Source organism: Oncorhynchus mykiss, chromosome 16, assembly GCF_013265735.2.
Source record: "Oncorhynchus mykiss isolate Arlee chromosome 16, USDA_OmykA_1.1, whole genome shotgun sequence".
NCBI lineage: Eukaryota > Metazoa > Chordata > Actinopteri > Salmoniformes > Salmonidae > Oncorhynchus > Oncorhynchus mykiss.
The window spans coordinates 50182739-50206794 of record NC_048580.1 but is presented as its reverse complement, the minus strand read 5'-3'; the positions used below and the strand labels follow the sequence as shown (position 1 = coordinate 50206794).

At 42.6% G+C, this 24056-nt stretch overlaps 1 protein-coding gene across 4 annotated transcripts in view; it reads right to left on the bottom strand.

Moving 5' to 3' along the window:
- The window catches only part of LOC100136219 (vitamin D3 receptor A), an 88132-nt gene that overhangs the window by 2403 nt on the left and 61673 nt on the right, over positions 1–24056 (bottom strand). For all 4 annotated transcript variants that reach the window (XM_021566307.2, XM_036947166.1, XM_036947165.1 and 1 more), the window contains 5 exons: positions 22526–22656; positions 13362–13546; positions 13026–13125; positions 8163–8346; positions 5066–5220 (listed from right to left, as the gene is read on the bottom strand). In XM_021566307.2, the coding sequence (XP_021421982.2) occupies positions 5066–5220; positions 8163–8346; positions 13026–13125; positions 13362–13546; positions 22526–22656 (755 nt within the window). The remainder of the gene's footprint in view (positions 1–5065; positions 5221–8162; positions 8347–13025; positions 13126–13361; positions 13547–22525; positions 22657–24056) is intronic.

The window sequence follows — 24056 nt, the reverse complement described above, 5'->3', positions numbered from 1 at the left end:
TACATAAAGATATATGAATGAGTGATGGTACAGAGCGGCATAGGCAAGACAGTAGATGGTATCGAGTACAGTATATACATATGAGATGAGTATGTAAACAGTGGCATAGTTAAAGTGGCTAGTGATACATGCATTACATAAAGATGCAGTAGATGATATAGGGTACAGTATATACATATACATATGAGATGAGTAATGTAGGGTATGTAAACATTATATTAAATAGCATTGTTTAAAGTGGCTAGTGATATATTTTACATCATTTCCCAACAATTCCCATTATTAAAGTGGCTGGAGTTGAGTCAGTGTTGGCAGCAGCCACTCAATGTTAGTGGCTGTAGAAGTGTGTGAGTGCTTTTGGTGACAAGCCGAATTTCTTCAGCCTCCTGAGGTTGAAGAGGCGTTGCTGCGCCTTCTTCACGATGCTGTCTGTGTGGGTGGACCAATTTAGTTTGTCTGATGTGTACACCGAGGAACTTACTGTTCCATCGATGTGGATAGGGGGGTGTTCCCTCTGCTGTTTCCTGAAGTCCACAATCATCTCCTTAGTTTTGTTGACGTTGAGTGTGAGGTTAATTTCCTGACACCACACTCCGAGGGTCCTCATCTCCTCCCTGTAGGCCGTCTCGTCGTTGTTGGTAATCAAGCCTACCACTGTTGTGTCGTCCGCAAACTTGACGATTGAGTTGGAGGCGTGCGTGGCCACGCAGTCGTGGGTGAACAGGGAGTACAGGAGAGGGCTCAGAATGCACCCTTGTGGGGCCCCAGTGTTGAGGATCAGCGGGGTGGAGATGTTGTTGCCTACCCTCACCACCTGGGGGCAGCCCGTCAAGAAGTCCAGTACCCAGTTGCACAGGGCGGGGTCGAGACCCAGTCGTTTAGCTCAGTTACCTTAGCTTTCTTGGGAACAGGAACAATGGTGGCCCTCTTGAAGCATGTGGGAACAGCAGACTGGGATAGGGATTGATTGAATATGTCTGTAAACACACCAGCCAGCTGGTCTGCGCATGCTCTGAGGGCGCGGCTGGGGATGCCGTCTGGGCCTGCAGCCTTGCGAGAGTTAACACGTTTAAATGTTTTACTCACCTCGGCTGCAGTGAAGGAGAGGCCGCATGTTTTGGTTGCAGGCCGTGTCAGTGGCACTGTATTGTCCTCAAAGCGGGCAAAAAAGTTATTTAGTCTGCCTGGGAGCAAGACATCCTGGTCCGTGACGGGGCTGGTTTTCTTTTTGTAATCCGTGATTAACTGTAGACCCTGCCACATACCTCTTGTGTCTGAGCCGTTGAATTGAGATTCTACTTTGTCTCTATACTGACGCTTAGCTTGTTTGATTGCCTTGCGGAGGGAATAGTTACACTGTTTGTATTCGGTCATGTTTCCGGTCACCTTGCCCTGATTAAAAGCAGTGGTTCGCGCTTTCAGTTTCACGCGAATGCTGCCATCAATCCACGGTTTCTGGTTTGGGAATGTTTTAATCGTTGCTATGGGAACGACATCTTCAACGCACGTTCTAATGAACTCGCACACCGAATCAGCGTATTCGTCAATGTTGTTGTCTGACGCAATACGAAACATATCCAGTCCATGTGATGGAAGCAGTCTTGGAGTGTGGAATCAGATTGGTCGGACCAGCATTGAACAGACCTCAGCGTGGGAGCTTCTTGTTTTAGTTTCTGTCTGTAGGCAGGGATCAACAAAATGAAGTCGTGGTCAGCTTTTCCGAAAGGAGAGCGGGAGAGGGCCTTATATGCGTTGCGGAAGTTAGAATAGCAATGATCCAAGGTTTTGCCAGCCCTGGTTGCGCAATCGATATGCTGATACAATTTAGGGAGTCTTGTTTTCAGATTAGCCTTGTTAAAATCCCCAGCTACAATGAATGCAGCCTCAGGATGTATGGATTCCAGTTTGCAAAGAGTCAAATAAAGTTTGTTCAGAGCCATCGATGTGTCTGCTTGGGGGGGAATATATACGGCTGTGATTATAATCGAAGAGAATTCCCTTGGTAGATAATGCGGTCGACATTTGATTGTGAGGAATTCTAAAATCAGGTGAACAGAAGGACTTGAGTTCCTGTATGCTTTTGTGACCACACCACATCTCGTTAGCCATAAGGCATACGGCCCCGCCCCTCTTCTTACCAGAAAGATGTTTGTTTCTGACGGCGCGATGCGTGGAGAAACCAGCTGGCTGCACCGACTCCGATAGCGTCTCTCCAGTGAGCCATGTTTCCGTGAAGCAAAGAACGTTACAGTCTCTGATGTCCCTCTGGAATGCTACCCTTGCTCGGATTTCATCAACCTTGTTGTCAAGAGACTGGACATTGGCGAGAAGTATACTGGGGAGTGGTGCACGATGTGCCCGTCTCCGGAGTCTGACCAGAAGACCACTTCGTTTCCCTCTTTTACGAAGTTGTTTTTTTGGGTCGCCGGCTAGGATCCATTCCGTTGTCCTGGGTGAAAGGCAGAACACAGGATACGCTTCGCGAGAAAGTCATATTCTTGGTCGTACTGATGGTGAGTTGACACTGCTCTTACATTCAGTAATTCTTCTGGACTGTATGTAATGAAACCTAAGATGACCTGGGGTACTAATGTAAGAAATAACACGTAAAAAAACAAAAAACTGCATAGTTTCCTAGGAACGCGAAGCGAGGCGGCCATCTCTGTCGGCGCCGGAAGTTAGATGGGGAGCGGTGGTGAACAGTAATCTCCAAGTCATTCCATAGATTTACAAATGGGATTCAAGTCTAGGCTTTGGCTGGGCCACTCAAGGACTTTCATATTCTTGTTTTGAAGCCATTCCAGAGTTGTTTTGGCTGTATGGGTGTGCAGAGCTCATCAAGGCAAAGGGTGGCTACTTTGAAGAATCTCAAATATATTTTGATTTGTTTTCTACAATAATGAAAAATCCTTGAATAAGTAGGAGTCCAAACTTGACTGGTACTGTGTGATGTATTGTTGTCTCTACCTTCTTGCCCTTTGTGCTGTTGTCTGTGCCCAATAATCTTTGTACCATGTTTTATGTTGCTACCATTTTGTGTTTCTACCATGTTGTTGTTATTTTGCTACCATGCTGTGTTGTTGTCTTATAGGTCTCTCTTTATGTAGTGTTGTGTTGTCTCGCTTGTTGTGATGTGTGTTTTGTCCTATATTAATATTGTATTTATTTTATAATCCCAGCCCCCGTCCCCACAGGAGGCCTTTTGGTAGGCCATTATTGTAAATAAGAATTTGTTCTTAACGGACTTGCCTAGTTAAATAAAGGATACATTTTAAAAAAGAGATCTGTATTTTATTTCAAATAAATGTGCAAATATGTCTAAAAACATGTTTTCACTTTGTCATTATTGGGCATTGTGTGTAGATGTGTGAGAAACAAAATTTATTTCAGCAAATTTGAATTCTGACTAACAAAAAGTGGAATAAGGTGTATGAATACTTTCTGAATGCACTTTATGTAGTGTGAAGAGTATGAGTGCACACACACACACACACACAGTGGAGCAAAAAAGCATTTCGTCAGCCACCAATTGTGCAAGTTCTCCCACTTAAAAAGATGAGGCCTGTAATTTTCATCATACGTACTCTTCAACTATGACAGACAAAATGAGAAAAACAATCCAGAAAATCACATTCCCCATTGTTAAATCATGAATTTACTGTGGTTAATCACATTTCACTAGCCACACCCAGGCCTGATTACTGCCAGACATGTTGAATCAATCACGTAAATAGAACCTGTGTGACAAAGTGAAGTAGGCCAAAAGATCTCAAAAAGCAAGACATCATGCCGCGATCCAAAGAAATTCAGGAACAGATGAGAAACAAAGTAATTGACATCAGTCTGGAAATGGTTAAAAAAGTTATTTCTAAAGCTTTGGGACTCCAGCGAACCACGGTGAGAGACATTATCAACAAATGGAGAACATTTAGAACAGTGGTGAACCTTCCCAGGATTGGCCGGCCTACCAAAATTACCCCAAGAGCGCAGCGACGACTCATCCAAGAGGTCACAAAAGAACCCACAACAACATCTAAAGAACTGCAGGCCTCACTTGCCTCAGTTAAGGTCAGTGTTCATGACTCAACCATAAGAAAGAGACTGGGCAAAAATGGCATCCATGGCAGAGTTCCAAGGCGAAAACCACTGCTGACCAAAAATAACATAAAGGCTTGTCTCACTTTTGTCAAAAAAACATCTTGATGAGCCCCAAGACTTTTGGAAAATATTCTGTGGACTCACGAGACAAAAGTTGAACTTTTTGGAAGGTGTGCGTCCCGTTACATCTGCTGTAAAAGTAACAGCATTTCAGAAAAAGAACATCATACCAACAGTCAAATATGGTGATGGTAGTATGATGGTCTGGGGCTGCTTTGCTGCTTCAGGACCTGGACGACTTGCTGTGATTGATGGAACCATGAATTCTGTTCTCTACCAAAAAATCCTGAAGGAGAATGTCCGGCCATCCGTTCATGACCTCAAGCTGAAGCGCACTTGGGTTCTGCCGCAGGACAATGGGCCAAAACACACCAGCAAGTCCACCTCTGAATGGCTTAAAAAAAAAAGAAATTTAAAAAAAGAGGGTTTTGGAGTGGCCTAGTCAAAGTCCGGACTTGAATCCAATTGAGATGCTGTGGCGTGACCTTAAAAATGTGGTTCATGCTCGAAAACCCTCCGATGTGGCTGAATTAAAACTATTCTGCAAAGAAGAGTGGGACAAAATACGTCCACAGCGATGTGAAAGACTCATTAGCAGTTATCGCAAACGCTTGATTGCAGTTGTTGTTGCTGAGGGTGGCACAACCAGTTATTAGGTTTAGGGGGCAATTACTTTTTCACATAGGGCCATGAAGGTTCGGATAGCTTTTTTCCATTAATAAATAAAATCATCACTTAAACTGCATTTTGTGTTTACTTGGGTTATCTTTGTGTAATATTAAAATGTGTTTGATTACCTGAAACATTTAAGTGTGACAAATGTGCAAAAAAATAAGAAATCAGAAAGGGGGCAAATGCTTTTTCACAGCACTCTACATATACATATGTGTGTGTGCCTCTGTCTCACCCTTGGTGACGTCGGTGATGCAGTACTTGAAGTCAGGGCTACCACCACAGCTCCAGGACATATCCTCTATGTTGAAAGACTGGTTGGAGCGTAGCATAATGATCTCGATGGCACTTGACTTGAGCAGTGCGATCTGGTCCTCAGCAGTCAGCCCTCTGGAAACACAATAACATGTAATGAGCCAAACATGCAGTGTGACAGGGTGCCCTTACCCATCACCACATCACACAGAGGGCCTCTTGTCGGATTCGATTATACCAGCTGAAGAATGAGGCAATAGGAACCCGTTTCTCCCATTGTGCAATTCAGTCCAGATTTAAAGATTGGGTTCCATTGGTAGCAAAAGATGGGGGAATCAGCATAACACCATACCCAGGCTGGAATCTTGAAGCCCATTGGATAATGCCTGTATTTTACTTCCTAACAAAACAAAGTAGTTCTTATCCTTGAAACTGGAATTGCAGGATTGTCTGAAAACAAAAAAAAACTATTTCCATCTCATACTCATTTTTTATACCCACAGACATGTCTTCTGACAGGATGAGTGAATCAGCACTGTTCCCTAGAATGTTCTAAGGGAGGAGAGAAACAGGAAGGACAAGATGTACAATGGATTATATGGTTACCAGGACGACGGCATTCCATTGTTTTCTTTTGAGCATGAGCACACAGTGGCATGCTGTTCTTCCCCTCCACCCACATCTCTCCCCATCCATATTCACATACCCATACCAAGGTTAACACCAAACTAGAAAATGACATTACCTGAGGTAAATGTGTGTACTTGCTAGTCTTGAAGTATATGGTTGTGAAAGAGTAGTGGTAGTGAGAAAATGGAGGCACACACCAAGAAATTTAGGGGCACAATGAAAATATTTGAGGTAATAAAGCTAGAATCCTTCCTTTTTCTCGGGCACACTGGTGCTCCAAAATTTAAATATCAGGTCAAACACCAAAATATTTAGGCACATATGCACCTAAAATGGTCACACTAAAGTGGTTGTGACTGCAGCAGTACTATGGTTTTCATAGGCCAACTGGTTAGTATTGGCAAAGATCTATATACTAACAGGATACTGGACTGACTGCTCTAACTATGGGAATACGTCTGCAAAGGCGGAAGGCAGGTGGGAGACGGCAGGATTAGTCGGGAACATTCTAGCCAATGAGAGGGCAGATACACGCGTGAACAACATGCACAACTCCGATATAAAGTAGTTTGTCTCAAAGTTGCCGTAATGCCACGTGCGCACAGTCACAAAAACCTTAAATTCTATTCGATCAAATAAACCTTGCGTAGCAAATTAACAATTCAATTTTATGTTGCCCATTAACCTCCATACAAAAAAAAAATCCCCAGTTCCACAGGTTAACCTTGTATTTTCACATAGACAGATTGTCACTTTGCCTCCTCTTCTCTGGTTATAGTGAGCCAATTTGGGGGTGGTTTGTAGATGTGGAGATATTATAGCGGGCTATTTTAGTAAGCTTGAGTGAATACTACTAGCATCATAAGCCATGTGTGTTTTTACAAAATCTATTCTAGCACTTAAAGTGGTAGTATACTACATTGGGTTTACATTTTTCAATAACAGCATTATTTATTCAATCTAATAGCTTCCAAAATGCAAGTAGGTATATGCATCTGTCCGATAACATGTTCTGATGGAATAGCTTGTCCTGCACTTTGTAAAGACCCAGTGCATTGACAGAATTTTTTAAAGACATTGGTCCCTTTCTAAACACAGCAATGTGAATGCAAAGTAGTGAGTAGTCACTAGAAGCGAGCAGAGTTTTTCCCATTCAAACCAACATTTGCATTGGGAAACGTTGTTGTGCGTAAAGTGGTAACAAAACTTTTTTTCCCCTCGCAAACTGAAGACGGGTAGCTTTTACAGTTGTTTTGGTGCTACAGGTGCCAGCAGAAGGTAAATAATAAGATAAAGTATGTCTGATTTATTAAGTTGTTTTGCTTTAAGGACACACACCTAATTACAGGGAATCTTGATCCGCTGTGCCGTACAGCACCTCTGACTGCTGGGGAACAGGCAGTCTCCCTGCCAACGACTGACGTCATGAGCCACACTAACACAGGCTGCCAGGCAAACACAGTCAGCCGGGTCATTCTAAACAGATCCTGTAACTGAATGGGAATCCTGAATACATGCAACACCAACTGATATGGCTGGTGAGAGAGATCCGTTTACACCTGTGAGCTAACCCTTCCTCACAAATACAGGTTTCAGCCATTTGCCTGAATGCTTTCTGAGACCGAAGTTCAAATAAGTACTGTAAGCACAGCGCATAAGCTTTGATAGTTCATGGAGATCAACTATTGGGGAGAGGGTGCATGAATGACTCAAACGCAGGTCAGTAAAATGTACAATTTTCCACAGTATGAGAGTTTACCATTTCCCTATGCATATTTGACTTTGGCCTTTCCACATTTAATCATTTTGAGAACTCATACCCGCAGTAAATCAACTCTCTAGTGACTCTATGAATGTTACATTTATCTGGCACACCCTTCCCCATGCCGAGGACATCATTACGGCTTTGTCAGAACCGCATGTTATACATGAAACAACTTGTTGTGAATATGTATTCACGGCATGTTCTGTACAACATGTTCACTGACTGCATACATCTGGGGATGGATCAGGAGCCTTATTTGAACACATCATGTGATGCAATCACTCTGTTCCAGCGTATTCCAGGAAGAGCACTGAGCAGTACTCGCCGGAGGCCCTACGTGTTTAGAAAATGCCACACACACACACACACACACACACACACACACACACACACACACACACACACACACTGTACCAAAGCTTGTAGCTATGCAATTAATGAAGTCGTCCACCCACAGAAATAACTACTAAAGGCTTAATGGACAGAAGGAGCCTAAAAGATCAACATGTTGTTGTGTAATTGCCTAATTAAAAGATACAGAAGATGGTGGAGCCCTTTAATGTACTATTGTTGGGCTCCGGGGTGAATTTTCTACTACGTACAATCCTAACTTGAACCATTAGTGGGCAAAATGTAGAACTGACCCCAGACCAGAAGGCACATGATATGCAAAGACACCCACCTGAAGCCAGGGATCATCTTAGCGAAGCCAATGACCTTCTGGATGCTGTAACTGACCAGGTCAGCCAGGTGAGGTAACATGGAGAGCTTGGAGCCATCGTCCTCACTGGAGTCCGGGCTGCCTGCACTGTCCTGGTACATCATCAACAGACTGCTGAATTTCATCAGCTTGGTGTCCACCGACTCTACACAGGGAGAGAGAATAAAGGTGTTTAATGGAGATGGAGGAAAGAGAGGTGTTCAATAATAAAGAGAAAGGATAAATGTTAGAGTTCATGGGGAATGTGAACGAGGGAGAGATGTCAGTGGCAATAAATGGTTGCTAAAGGAAGCAAAAGGGTGACAATGAAATGGTACAAAAGGCCATTCAACTCTTCCAGGGCCCAGTTTCCCGAAAGTGATGTAACTTAGGCTTATGAACGCTTTAACGACACATCTTTCCTACAACAGCCGAAGATATAACATGCGTTTCCCAAAACACCACGCAAAGAGGACACTAAAAGTGCGTTGTTGGAGCATGTGTCGATACTGATTGGATCGAAAGAAAGGCAGTGCTTCTCTCAGATCATCTTTCTCAATTAAAATCTCATCTTAACATTTGTATTATTCACATTACCTACAATAGATCAGCTCCCAGAGAGATATTACCACCTACGGCTGCAAATATTGAGGTAGCTTACTCTAATGCTTCTCCAATAAAATTCTAATGCTTACCGCACATTATGAAATATCTTCAGACAGTAGCAAAACAGAACTAAATTTATTGAACATTAAATGCATTTCAATATGATTGAAATAGGCCTGCAGTACTGCAGTAACAGTAATCATACCCCTAGACTGACACAAATTGTCGTGTTTCACTGGATTTTTTTAAAAATATAAATTTGACCAAATGTTATGAAAAGTACACTGCTCAAAAAAAATAATAACAAAATCACACAAAAATGATCAATGGAAATCAAATTGATCAACCTATGGAGGTCTGGATTTGGAGTCACACTCAAAATTAAAGTGGAAAACCACACTACAGGCTGATCCAACTTTGATGTAATGTCCTTAAAACAAGTCAAAATGAGGCTCAGTAGTGTGTGTGGCCTCCACGTGCCTATATGACCTCCCTACAACACCTGGGCATGCTCCTGATGAGGTGGCAGATGGTCTCCTGAGGGATCTCCTCCCAGACCTGGACTAAAGCATCCGCCACCCAGATGTGCTCAATTGGATTCAGGTCTGGGCGGGCCAGTCCATTGCATCAATGCCTTCCTCTTGCAGGAACTGCTGACACACTCCAGCCACGTGAGGTCTAGCATTGTCTTGCATTAGGAGGAACCCAGGGCCAACCGCACCAGCATATGGTCTCACAAGGGGTCTAAGGATCTCATCTCGGTACCTAATGGCAGTCAGGCTACCTCTGGCGAGCACATGAAGGGCTGAAAGAAATGCCACCCCACACCATGACTGACCCACCGCCAAACCGGTCATGCTGGAGGATGTTGCAGGCAGCAGAACGTTCTCCACGGCGTCTCCAGACTGTCACGTCTGTCACGTGCTCAGTGTGAACCTGCTTTCATCTGTGAAGAGCACAGGGCGCCAGTGGCGAATTTGCCAATCTTGGTGTTCTCTGGCAAATGCCAAACGTCCTGCACGGTGTTGGGCTGTAAGCACAACCCCCACCTGTGGACGTAGGGCCCTCATACCACCCTCATGGAGTCTGTTTCTGACCGTTTGAGCAGACACATGCACATTTGTGGCCTGCTGGAGGTCATTTTGCAGGGCTCTGGCAGTGCTCCTCCTTGCACAAAGGCGGAGGTAGCGGTCCTGCGGCTGGGTTGTTGCCCTCCTACGGCCTCCTCCACGTCTCCTGATGTACTGGCCTGTCTCCTGGTAGCGCCTCCATGCTCTGGACACTACGCTGACAGACACAGCAAACCTTCTTGCCACAGCTCGCATTGATGTCCCATCCTGGATGAGCTGCACTACCTGAGCCACTTGTGTGGGTTGTAGACTCCGTCTCATGCTACCAGTAGAGTGAAAGCACCGCCAGCATTCAAAAGTGACCAAAACATCAGCCAGGAAGCATAGGAACTGAGAAGTGGTCTGTGGTCACCACCTGCAGAACCACTCCTTTATTGGGGTTGTCTTGCTAATTGCCTATAATTTACACCTGTTGTCTATTCCATTTGCACAACAGCATGTGAAATGTATTGCCAATCAGTGTTGCTTCCTAAGTGGACAGTTTGATTTCACAGAAGTGTGATTGACTTGGAGTTACATTGTGTTGTTTAAGTGTTCCCTTTATTTTTTTGAGCGGTGTATATACAGAAATCTAATTGACATAAGTATTCACCACCCTGAGTCAATACATGGTACAATCACCTTTGGCAGCAATTACAGCTGTGAGTTTTCTGGGTAAGTCTCTTAGAGCTTTGTACACCTAGATTGTGCAATATTTGCACATTATTATCTTTAAAATTCTTCTCCCACAAGAAGGTTGTTGATCATTGCTAGATAGCCATTTTTAAGTCTATGCATAGATCTTCAAGACGATTTATGTCAAAACTGTAACTAGGCCACTCAGGAACATTCAACGTCATCTTGGTAAGCAACTCCAGTGTAGACTTGGCCTTGTGTTTGAGGTTATTGTCCTGCTGAAAGGTAATGTCTCCCAGTGTGTTTGGAAAGCAGACAACCAGGTTTTCCCTTCCGGATATTCTTTGCTTAGCTCTATTCAGATTATTTTTATCCTAAAAAAACTCCTTAGTCCTTGCCGATGACAAGAATACCCATAACATGATGCAGCCACCACCATGCTTGAAAAAAATGAAGAACAGTACTCAGGGATGTGTTGTGTTGGATTTGCCCTAAACAATTTGTATTCAGGACATAAAGTGAAATTTTTCTTTGCCACATTTAGTGTCTTATTGCAAACAGAATGCAATTTTTGAATATTTGTATTCTGTACAGGCTTCCTGTCCACTCTGTCATTTAGGTTAGTATTGTGGAAGTAACTATCCATCCTCAGTTTTCTCCTATCACACCCATTAAACTCTGTTTTAAAGTCACTACTGACCTCATGGTGAAATCCCTGAGTGGTTTCCTTCCACTGCGTCAACTGAGTTAGGAAGGACACCTGTATCTTTGTAGTGACTGGGTGTATTGATACATCCAAAGTATAAGTAATATACTTCACCATGCTCCAAGAGATATTCAATGTCTGATTTTTTATTTTACCCTTCTACCAATAGGTGCCCTTCTTTTTAAATTTATTTTACCTTTATTTAACTAGGCAAGTCAGTTAAGAACAAATTCTTATTTTCAATGACGGCCTAGGAACAGTGGGTTAACAGTGGGTTGCCTGTTCAGGGGCAGAACGGCAGATTTGTACCTTGTCAGCTCGGGGATATGAACTTGCAACCTTTCGGTTACAGGTCCAACGCTCTAACCACTAGGCTACCCTGCCGCCACTTTCCCTGGTCTTCGTGGTTGAATCTGTGTTTGACATTCATTTCTCGACTGAGGGACCTTACAAATAATTGTACGTGTGGGGTACAGAGAATAGGTCGTTTTAAAACACTATTATTGCACACAGAGTCCATGGAACTTATTATGTGACTTATTAAGCACATTTTTACTCCTGAACTTATTTAGGCTTGTCTCAACAAAGGGGTTGAATACTTATTTACTCAAGACATTTGGAGAGACTTGTCAATGACGACAAGGGTAGTCCTCCTCATCATATTAAACTTCTTGTGACTAGCAATCCCGGATCTGGGAGCGTAATCATAGCCTCAAACGAATTAGCATAACGCAGCGGACATAAATACCCCTAGAAAATGTTCCTATTCATGAAAATCACAAATTAAATATATTGAGACAGAGCTTAGCCTTTTGTTAATCACACTCATCTCAGATTTTCTAAATATGCGTTACAGCCAACGCTAGACAAGCATTTGTGTTGATCATGGCATAATGCCTGCTAGGCTCTGCTGGCAGCAGGCAACATTTTCACGAAAATAAGAAAAGCAATCAAATTAAATCATTTACCTTTGAAGAACTTCGGATGTTTTCACTCAGGAGACTCCCAGTTAGATAGCAAAATGTTCTTTTTCCAAAAATATTATTTTTTAAGGTGAAATAGCTCCTGTTTGTTCATCATGCTTGGCTGAGAAATCGACCGGAAAATGCTATCACTACAACGCCAAACTTTTTTCCAAATTAGCGCCATAATATCGACAGAAACATGGCAAACGTTGTTTAGAATCAATCCTCACGGACGGACGGACGGACAGACGGACGGACGGACAGACGGACGGATATATTATCATATATCCATCTAGGCAATTGGTTTCTCATAAGAAGCGATTGGGAAAATGGCTACCTCAGTATTTTACGCAAGATTTTCTGCGGGAGACATGTGACCACTTGCTAAATGTGGTCCCTTACGGCTATTCTTCAACAGAAATGCGTAAAAAGACGTCACAATGCTGTAGACACCTAGGGGAATACGTAGAAAACGTAAGCTCATTCGTAGCTCATTCACAGCCATATAAGGAGTCATTGGCATGAGGCGGTTTTAAAAAATGCGGCACTTCCTGATTTGATTTTTATCTGGGTTTCGCCTGTAACATCAGTTCTGTTGCACTCACAGACAATATCTTTGCAGTTTTGGAAACATCAGTGTTTTCTATCCAAAGCTGTCAATTATATGCATAGTCGAGCATCTTTTCGTGACAAAATATCTTGTTTAAAACGGGAACGTTTATCCAAAAATTTAAATATCGCCCCCTAGTCGTAAAAGGTTAATGGAACATGCGATTGTGGTGCATGTATACTGTGTGCCTTAGCGTGAGCATGTGTCCCTCACCTGGTGAGTGGTTGAAGGAGTCTGAGGAGGCATCTGACAGCGAGTGAAGGGAGGCTGCACGACTGGCACTGCGTGTTACTGGCCCGTCTCGCCCCGGGGGCTGCAAACACACAACACATGCATTTAGCATAGACAAAAAGTATTATTGTTATATCTTGTAAAGTGCACATGGGAGTGATTGACAAAACAGACGCAGAATCACTTGAAGTGAAAATGTTAAAACATTAAAATGCATGTCATGCAATAGCTGTGATTTCATATCGCAATAAAATATATATATATATAGCAAAAAAAGTTAAAACGTGAGTGGCTAAGCATATTTAGATCAGTACAGACCCTGAAGCGTGAGAAGTCGGAGTAGGAGTCATCGTAGGTCTTGTGGTGTGCCTCCACCAATGATGCGATGACCTGGCTCTGCTCGTCATTAAGCCTTGGTCTCAGGGCCTCCCTCGCCGCCTCCTCCTCCTTCCTCTTCTGGATCAGATCCTTCTTCCTCTGCACCTCCTCATCTGTCAGGATGACTGGGGGAGAGGGAGGCGAAGGGGAGACAGGTGAGAAGAGGAGTGGTGGGAAACCAGTAACACAGCTAGCCTGATTGCCTTTCACAGGAGCCTCTCTCAGATCCCCTGACAACCGTGGTCAATTAAGTGAGCTTCTATCACTAGCTGATAGCTTTCTTCACACAAACAGCAGCTATGAGAGAGGGTTGAAACAAGACTCAGTAGAATGCATATAGGCTTATGTTCTTCCAAGGAGAACCACCATTAGCACCAACAAGTGTCATCTGAACTGTTCTGTTTCTCAAACAAACATAATGCCAATTTTCCATACTGCGGTAAACCACTACAAGATGATACACAAAGCAATGTAGAAATATAGAAATGTACCAGACAGAGGCTATCAACTACACATAAGTAAATACATTGAAACTAAACTAGAAGTTAATTTTAGTTTCAACGGATAAAACAAATAATCATATCAAATGTACCAGACAGAGGCTAACATGCAAACCTCACCGGACACATTGCGTTTGCGAGCATTACAAAATAAAAATGTACATACGCATGTTATCCAATAATTTCACCCACACCAGTCACGCGTGTGACCGAGCATCTGCGTAGCCTAGCACTAAAACAGAACTTGGATCTAGGTGAGACACAAAACACGCTGCAAGTCCCGCTTCTCCCATCTACTCATACGACCCCACATGGGTATTTGAAAGATGAACGAAGAGAGATTAATGATAGATAACTACAGTAACTAAAGTCAGAGAGCATCATTGAGGTCCTGAATTTAACATTTTAAACACCAGTCCTTGCCTTTTCCTAAATAAGCCTATTCAACACACTGTTGTTAGTTTTTCCTTCACAAGTTGTCTACACCTAAACTATATCAAAACTCATTTCACACATAGCCCTATAATAATAGATGTAGCCTAAAAGACCAGATGAAATTGACTATAGTCTGATGGGTGGTAATATTATTAATTGCCTTCTGAAGAGGCTGCAGTGCAGGTAAATGACAAAGGGAACGGAGCTCACCAAAAAAGCTACTTTTTCCAAATCATCCTTCAGGAAGGCAAGACGTTTTGATTTCATAACATATTGGAAAGAACAGGCTCTACGATTTCTAAAACATTTGCAAAAAATATCAAATTACGGCATGGGCTCTATTTTTCAAAATCTATATTTTATGTAAAGCATTACCGCTATTCAAAATGTTCTACATGTGAGCACTTGTGGAGGTATATAGGCTATTAAGCACAGATTAGTAACATAAAAAAGGTCAAATATGATACTCTGTTCTTTTGAAATATATATATATATATATATATATACACACACACACACACTTCTTTGTGATTGAGGTAGGGGGTTTTTCATTTTTACATATAGCCTACAGTAACAAACAAATTATATATTTTTTTGATTTTATAATGGAGTGCCTACCTAAAATTGTCAAATTCTATTTTTTGCAATAGCATATATAAAAACATTATTAGACTGTTGGAATAAATGAACTCAAAATAGGATGGCTAGATGCACAGCTTGATGTTCGATGCCCAGACATGGGTCAAAATTCTACAAGGATCCAGCAACAAATAGTTTAAATAACAACCCAATGTTCATCTACCAGGACAAACTAGCTAGCAATAGTAAGCTAGCTAAATGTCCATGAATGTGTCATGTGTTGAACATGCCCCCAAATTAATATATTTTGAACAAAAATATAACGCAACATGTAAAGGATCTCCCAAAATAAAAAAAATTGGCCTGTGTCGTAGTTAAACTTTAACATTTATTTCACCAGGTAGGCAAATTCTCATTTACAACTGCTACCTGGCCAAGACAAAGCAAAGCAGTTCGACACATAACAGAGTTATTCATGGAGTAAAACAAACATACAGTCAATATAACAGCAGAAAAATAAGTATATATACACAATGTGAGCAAATGAGGGAGGTAAAGGCAATAAATAGGCCATGGTGGTGAAGTAAATACAATATAGCAATTCAGACACGAATGGTAGATTTGACAGATGAGTGTGCAAAGTAAAAATAATGGGGTGCAAAGGAGCAAAATAAATACATACAGTAGGGGAAGAGGTTGTTGTTTGGGTTATTTATAGATGGGCTATATACAGGTGCAGTGATCTGTGAGCTGCTCTGACAGCTGGTGCTTAAAGCTTGTGAGGGAGATAAGTGTTTCCAGTTTCAGAGATTTTTATAGTTCATTCCAGTCAATGGCAGCAGAGAACTGGAAGAGATGCGGCCAAAGGAGAAATTGGCTTTCGGGGTGACAAGTGAGATATACCTGGTGGAACGCGTGCTACGGGTGGGTGCTGCTATGGTGACCAGTGAGCTTTGATAAGGCGGGACTTTACCTAGCAGGGTCTTGTCGATGACCTGGAGCCAGGGGGTTTGGCGACAATTATGAAGCGAGGGCCAGCCAACAAGAGCGTACAGGTTGCAGTGGTGGGTAGTATATGGGGCTTTGGTGACAAAATGGATGGCACTGTGATAGACTGCATCCAATTTGTTGAGTAGGGTGTTGGAGGCTATTTTGTAAATGACATCACCGAAGTCTAGGATCGGTAAGAAGGTCAGTTTTACGAGGGTATGTTAGGCAGCATGAGTGAAGGATGCCTTGTTTACGAAATAGGAAGCCAATTCTAGATTTAATTTTGGATTAGATATGTTTAATGTGTGTCTGGAAGGAGAGTTTACAGTCTAACCAGACACCTAGGTATTTGTAGTTATCCACGTATTCTAAGTCAGAACCGTCCAGAGTAGTAATGCTGGACGGGCAGGCAGGTGCAGGCAGTGATCGGTTGAAGAGCAGGCATTTAGTTTTACTTGTATTTAAGAGCAGTTGGAGGCCACGGAAGGAGAGTTATGGCATTGAAGCTCGTCTGGGGGGTTATTAACAGTGTCCAAAGAAGGGCCAGAAGTATACAGAATGGTGTCGTCTGCATAGAGGTGGATCAGAGACTCACCAGCAGCAAGAGTGACATCATTGATGTATACAGAGAAGAGAGTCAGCCCAAGAATTGAACCCTGTGGCACCCCCATAGACTGCCAGAGGTCCAGATAACAGGCCCTCAGATTTGACATACTGAACTCTATCGGAGAAGTAGTTGGTGAACCAGGCGAGGCAATCATTTGAGAAACCAAGGCCGTTGAGTCTGCCGATAAGGACGTGGTGATTGACAGAGTCAACAGACTTGGATAGGTCAATGAATACGGCTGCACAGTATTGTTTCTTAACGATGGCGGTTAAGATATCGTTTAGGACCTTGAGCGTGGCTGAGGTGCACCCATGACCAGCTCTGAAACCAGATTGCATAGCGGAGAAGGTACGGTGGGATTCGAAATGGTTGGTGATCTGTTTATTAACTTAGCTTTCGAAGACCTTAGAAAGGCATGGTAGGATAGATATAGGTCTGTAGCAGTTTGGGTCAAGAGTGTCCCCCCCTTTGAAGAGGGGGATGACCGCAGCTGCTTTCCAATCTTTGTGAATCTCAGACGACATGAAAGAGCAGTTGAACAGGCTAGTAATAGGGATTGCAACAATTTTGGCAGATCATTTTAGAAAGAAAGGGTCCAGATTGTCTAGCCCGGCTGATTTGTGGGGGTCCAGATTTTGCAGCTCTTTCAGAACATCAGCTGACTGGATTTGGTAGAAGGAGAAATGGCGAAGGCTTGGGCGAGTTACTGTGGGGGGTGCAGTGCTGTTGACCGGGGTAGGGGTAGCCAGGTGGAAAGCATGGCCAGCCGTAGAAAAATGCTTATTGAGATTCTCAATTATAGTGGATTTATCGGTGGTGACAGTTTCCTATCCTCAGTGCAGTGGGTAGCTGGGAGGAGGTGCTCTTATTCTCCATGGACTTCACAATGTCCTAGAACTTTTTTGAGTTTGTGTTGCAGGAAGCAAATTTCTGTTTGAAAAAGCTAGCCTTGGCTTTTCTAACTGCCTGTGTATATTGGTTTCGAACTTCCCTGAAAAGTTGCATTTCCCTTTCATTTTGCAGTATAGAACCAAACATCAATGAAACACCCAGCAGGCAGCCACAGACCATGAACAAATAAACTGAACTAAATGTTGAGCAGCAAAGTCCGCAATGATAAAAATAAGCTAAGATTTTATTTTGGCCACCATCACTTTTCCTTGAAGAGTCACATTTAACATGCCCATTAAAACCCAAGAAGCTAGGCACTTACATTCCAGCACTAGAAGGGCTCATTAAGCAATTCGCGAGTGGAGCTGTCAAGTGAGCGCTCACCGCGCTTCACAGCGCTCACCGCTCATAGCACTCACCGCTCATAGCACTCACCGCTCATAGCACTCACCGCTCATAGCACTCACCGCTCATAGCACTCACCGGGTGGTCTTTGTTGGGCAACAGCTTGTGTTCACACATTCATTGGCTAGGAATCTAAAACAGGCTTGTTTAATAGCCCAATGCACAAACACAAGATATTCTCCCAAAGAAACATCTAAAGGTAGAGCACCCCACATAGGAACAATTAGGAAGAAAGCACAAGAAATCTTAAAACTATACTGAACAACAATATAAAGCAACATGTAAACTGCTGGTCCCATGTTTTATAAGCTGAAATGAAAGATCCCAGAAATATTCCAAAACCACAAAAAGCTTTTCTCTCAAATTGTGTTCAAATTTGTTTACATCCCTGTAAGTGAGCATTTCTCCTTTGCCAAAATAATCCACTCACCTGATAGGTGTGGCTTATCAAGAAGCTGATTAAACAGCATGATCATTACACAGGTGCACCTTGTGATGGCTGGGGACAATAAAAGGCCACAAAAATGTTGTCACACAACACCACAGTTGTCTCAAGTTGAGGGAGCACGCAGTTGGAAGATAATTTCTCTACCACATGCCACCACCAATGTTGTTTTAGTGGCCTACATTAAGCCTGTTTGGGATTCTCTGGATCGATGTGTACGACAGCGTGTTCTAGTTCCCGACAATATCAAGCAACTCCGCTCAGCCATTGAATAGGAGTGGGACAACATTCCACAGAGCACAAACATCCTGATCAACTATATGTGAAGGAGATGTGTCGCGCTGCATGAGGCAAACGTTGGTCACACCTGATACTGACTGGTTTTCTGATCCACACCATTACCTTTTTTTCAAGGTATCTGTGGCTAACAGATGCATATCTGTATTCCCAGTCATGTGAAATCCATAGATAAGGGCTTAATTTAAATTGACTGATTTCCTTATAGAAACTCAGTTAAATCTTTGAAATTGTTGCATGTTGAGTTTCTATTTTTGTTCAGTGTAGTTGATATTTGAACCTGCATGTCATGATGGCATACGATGTGGATGAACAAAATCAATATGCACGTGGTAGGTATAGTCATGTAACTGCTACACGTTAGCCTTGTAGATACATAGCAACTAAATGCCTTATCTGAGTGAGTCACGTGAATCAGCTTCACGGCAGGACATTCCTGTCTTGACTGATGCTTTCTAGAAACTTCTGCTCACTTCATTTGCACAAAATGGCATTTGCGTTATTCATGCAAAAGCTTTCCGGACTACCCTTGTCAGAAAAGGTATTACGCAACTGTAAAACAAATGTTGTCTGTTTCATGCTCACATGCTGACAGATCAAGTTAACAGCAGCTGTGCCTGTGGTAGAATGCATTTGATGTTTTTGTCTATTATTTGCCAATAGTCTTCCCACTGTGAACAGCAAATTGAATGAAAAGAAGTTCATAAAACAGTTTTGGGAGCTGACCGTAACCACAACCAGGCAGCTGGCTCGTGTTATGCAGTACATTCAGAAAGTATTCAGACCCCTTCACTTTTTCCACATGTTATTACGTTACAGCCTCAAAATGTATTAAAAACAAATTCCCCTCACCAATCTACACACAATACCCAATAATGACAAAGCAATAAAATAATACTTTGCAACTTTATCAAAAATAAACAATGAAATTAGACCGATCTCTGTACTTTGCTCTGTTCATCTTTCCCTCAATCCTGACTAGTCGCCCAGTCCTTGCCACAGAACATACCCACATGATTCTGCCACCACCATGCTTCACCGTAGGGATGCTATAGGTGATGAGCGGTGCCTGGTTTCCTCCATGTGTGACACTTGGCATTGAGGCCAAAGAGTTCAGTCTTGGTTTCATGAGACCAGAGAATCTTGTTTCTCATGGTCTAAGAGTCCATTAGGTGCCTTTTGGCAAACTCCAAGCAGGCTGTCATGTGTCTTTTACTGAGGAGTGGCTTCTGTCTGGCCACTCCGCCATAAAGGCCTGATTGGTAGATCGCTTCAGAGATGGGTGTCCTTATGGAAGGTTCTCCCATCTCCACAGAGGAACTCTAACTCCAATCAACTTGTAGAAACATCTCAAGGATGATAATTGGAAACACGATGCACCTGGGCTCAATTTCTAGTCTCATGGCAAAGGGTCTTAATACTTATATATAAAAAACTGAATTACTTTATTTACATAACTTAGTAAAAATGTCTAAAAACCTGTTTTTGCTTTGTTACCATACGGTATTGTGTGTAGATTGATGAGGAAAACATTTTATTTAACCAATTTTAGAATAAGGCTGTAATGTAGGAAAATGTGGACTAAGTGAAGGGGTCTGAACACTTTCCGAATGCATTGTATGCTAGCTAGTAGCTACCTATTTAACTATGCTGCTGTCGCCAACATTTGATTTAATCTATTGCCATATTTAAGGATTATCCACAATGGATTATCCACAATGGAGAAATGTTCAGAACTAGAGGTGGATCACCCTTACTCCATCGTAGACCGTCTTACTGTTACTGGCTGGTTGACTGGGCTGACATCAAGCCAGAATGGGACACTCCGTAGCCCATCTAGCATGGCATAGTCAAAAGGACTGCCGAAGCACCCAAGCTAGCCAACAATGGTGATTTCCCAGAATTTGCCAGCTATTGTCTGCTGCGCTGTCTAGATAGTATTTCACAGTGCCTTCTGTATTGCTGGCACAGCACTGAGGTGACAGACAGCTGGCTGAGGACAGAAAAATCGAGCTGTTTACCACAGAATGTGTCCACATTTAGTAATTAGTCTAGTGCCTGGATCGCCATGGCGGAGGACTGAGATGCAGGGAGAGCGATCCTCGAAGGGAATTCAAAGACTAATCATAAAAGATTAAGTCCATAGAAAATATTTTAAAAGGATCATAATTAAGGGCCACTTGATTTGCCTTGACTGTCACTACTGAATGTAGTAGTTTGGTATCGTAATACTCTGGGTCAGAATATCATTAATATCACAATAACCTTCCCCAGCTATTATTAACTAGAAACAAAGAAATGTTTTAAGTGAGAAGTAGGCATTGATCTGAAGCCAAAAAGGAAAATAAATGCACAAGCACGACCATACATACTTCACCCATGCTCTACCAAGGTTTTCCAGCACACAGCTTTGACCTACTACAGTAGTTATGTCAGTCTATTGTATATCAAACAATGTGTAGGCAGGTTGCTTAGGATTCAAACCTTCTCAAAACAGCCTAATTAATACTCAAAGGTGCTCCCACAATGTGATTTGTACTGCATACAAGGTAAAGTATTGGATTCTTTAGGCACTACCCACACTAAGACATTATCCCATTTCACTACCTTTTCAAGCATTCTTTTCAATTATATGAAAGCAAGCTTTGATTTTAAAATTCCAGGACCATCAGGCTTGATTGAGTGAGCCGTTTTGTCTTGTAGTAATTTAATTTCACCTCTTTGCAGAATGAGCACAGAGGGGCTATTTCTGGCTGCCCTCCTGTTAACCCTGTAGCATAAGGGACTGTGGATAATTGTGTACTCTTCACTGATTTGGCAGGCGGCAGAGTGGGCAGGACTGCTCTGTTGTCTTGGCACACACTATCAACTGCGGACAATGTGGCTGGATCCTCAGCAAGGCAGCGATGCTTTGAAAAGGCAACAAACTAGGGGCGAGGCCTTGGATTGACCAATTAAAGCATTACGACACCCACTGGTTATGACCTTCAACTCTCATTACCGTCATTAGCTGTGCAAAACACCTCTGTGTAGCATTCAACATGATTTATACATGTGAACATAGTACTATATCAGCCACATACGGTAACTATCACTCCAAAAAAAAAAAAAAAAGAGGACCAACAGGCAAACTTCAAAGAGCATTTAACATCAACATTCTACTTTACATAACCGCCTGCATTTGTGTCCACATCTAGCTCGATTGGATGAGAGCGGCAACTCGGCAACCAATCGCAAGTCTCACTCCATGCCACACCCGTCTGAAATATTTCAGGGCATGCCACATGTTAGTTATTGTTTTCACATGAGTGAGTACCCACATGACTGGGGCATGCTGTGCCAGGCAGCACTGTGGCCTGGAGCTTTAGCGCTGGTGCAGACAAAGAGGCCATTTTAGCTGTCTGGATCCTTTTCCAGGGGCCTCATTTAGGCTTGTGACTGTTTGTGGGCTAGGCTCCACAGAAGCAGCCGGAGCATTGTTGGACTGGTCTTTATTTCGCTCTCCCCTCCTTCGCCCCTCTGTTACCTCAAAATGCACAGCGTGTTTATTTTCATAACCCTGCTGACTTGTTGGTGTTGAAGCATGGTAAACTGGAGGGCATTTTATAAAGAAGGATTCTATGACCGTAGCCAGCTAATTCTGGGGAATATTTTTGAAACAACCATATTTTCTTAGTCGGTTCAGAATGTAAAATACAGTACAACCCTGGTCTATTTTTCTGGCTTAAAGCAACAGAAATACAGACATAAAAAAATAACATGTCCAGGCAAAGATGATTATGTAAAACAGACAGTGGTAACAAACTGTTCAGTAGAGAGTGTACTGTATGTCTGTATTGCTCTTTCACATGATGTAAACAGTCTTCAGCCAGAATGAGCCAAGCACTTAAAGGGCTGAAGTTACTGTAGTTACTGTATTTATGACCAGTTAGAAATCAGGTGTCTGAGTACTCACACTCCTTCATCATACCCATGTCCACGCAGCATTTGAGCCGGCAGGCCTGGCAGTGGCGACGGTTGTCCTTGGTGATGGAGCAGCTGCCGTTGAAGGGGCAGGTGAAACTGGCCTTACGCTTCATGCTGCGTCTGGTGGGGGCAGATAGAGACAGAGCTGGCTCACTAGCACATTAAAAGAGGAAGATGCATTAAAACCATGCTGCTAATATTGCTATTTTACAGGAAATGGAAGGCAGGTGGGATTATTACGCAACTGGGTTACACTACCCCCCCTCACAGTAAAAACAAACACTTCATGAGCAGTCACATAGTGTTCCATTCGAACAGGAAAACAGAAATACAGCCTTGACATACAGCAAGCACCTGAGGCACATAGTTTAGAAATAGATTAACACACAAAAATGATAGATAAAACACACAGATCAGTAGAGCACTAGAGTCCCTCTTGTTCCCCCCCCAAACACACACAGGGGTTTCAAAGGGTGTCTGATGCCCTTTCTCCCAAATAGTTAACAAATTAAGCATGGCAGACATGAGAGGACCACAGACTAAGAGTTTTGTTTAATGAGAACATGATGTCTGAGAAAGACACAGCCTGGCATTTTCTCCTTTCCTGTCGGCACTTTCTGTAATCCACATACATCGGTTACATTTTCCCAAGCTGCGTCAAGTAGTCTTGACGGTATTATGATGAAACTATTTGGGGTGCTTTCTGCCCTGCAGTATAACTACTTCCATCACTATGAACTCTGTAGCTACAACCCCCATAGGTTTTTAGATGTTAAGACATTTTCTTGACGTTTAAAAACAAATGGGAACAAAAATAATCGAAGGGGAACAGCTCAGCTTTAAATTCAGCGGGAATAGCTTGTCTATGGCAAACTATTTTCCCTTTACTTGTAACATATACAGGTGTTGGAAGCACAGTCTATTTGGAAAGTATTCAGACCCCTTCACATTTTGTATTTAAAAAATCTATTTCAGAATGAGGCTGAAACGTAACAAAATGTGGAAAAAGTGAAGATATGAATACTTTCCGAATGCACTGTAAGTGTCGATATGACAGCAGTCAAAAATAGTCAGTCGTCAGGTCGTGCTTGTGTGCATCTTCATGCAATGGAATCAGTTGGATTTCATTTAGCGGTTATTCCTTGTCCTAACAGTTGACACAATTGTTTTTTTTTTACTTTCACTTGCTTGAAACACTGACATACCTTTGTCAGTACAGCATAATAGTCTCAGGTTCTCTATCGTCCATGGTGACCTTTCTCCCCTTGCCAATGTAAAGTTCCACAAGGCTCATCACCACATTCTCCGACACTCACTCACCTGCTGCCCATGGTGGATATTTTCCCAGATTTTAAAAAGGTGTTCAGCATGTAAAATTACACACGCTTTCTCAGGGTAATATGTGATTGGAATATGTTCCAGGATTCAGCCAATGGCATTGAGGAGTTTACCTCATCAGTCACAGGCTTCACAGTGACTGCATGTACATATCCCAACCAGAAGCCATGGAGTACAGGCAG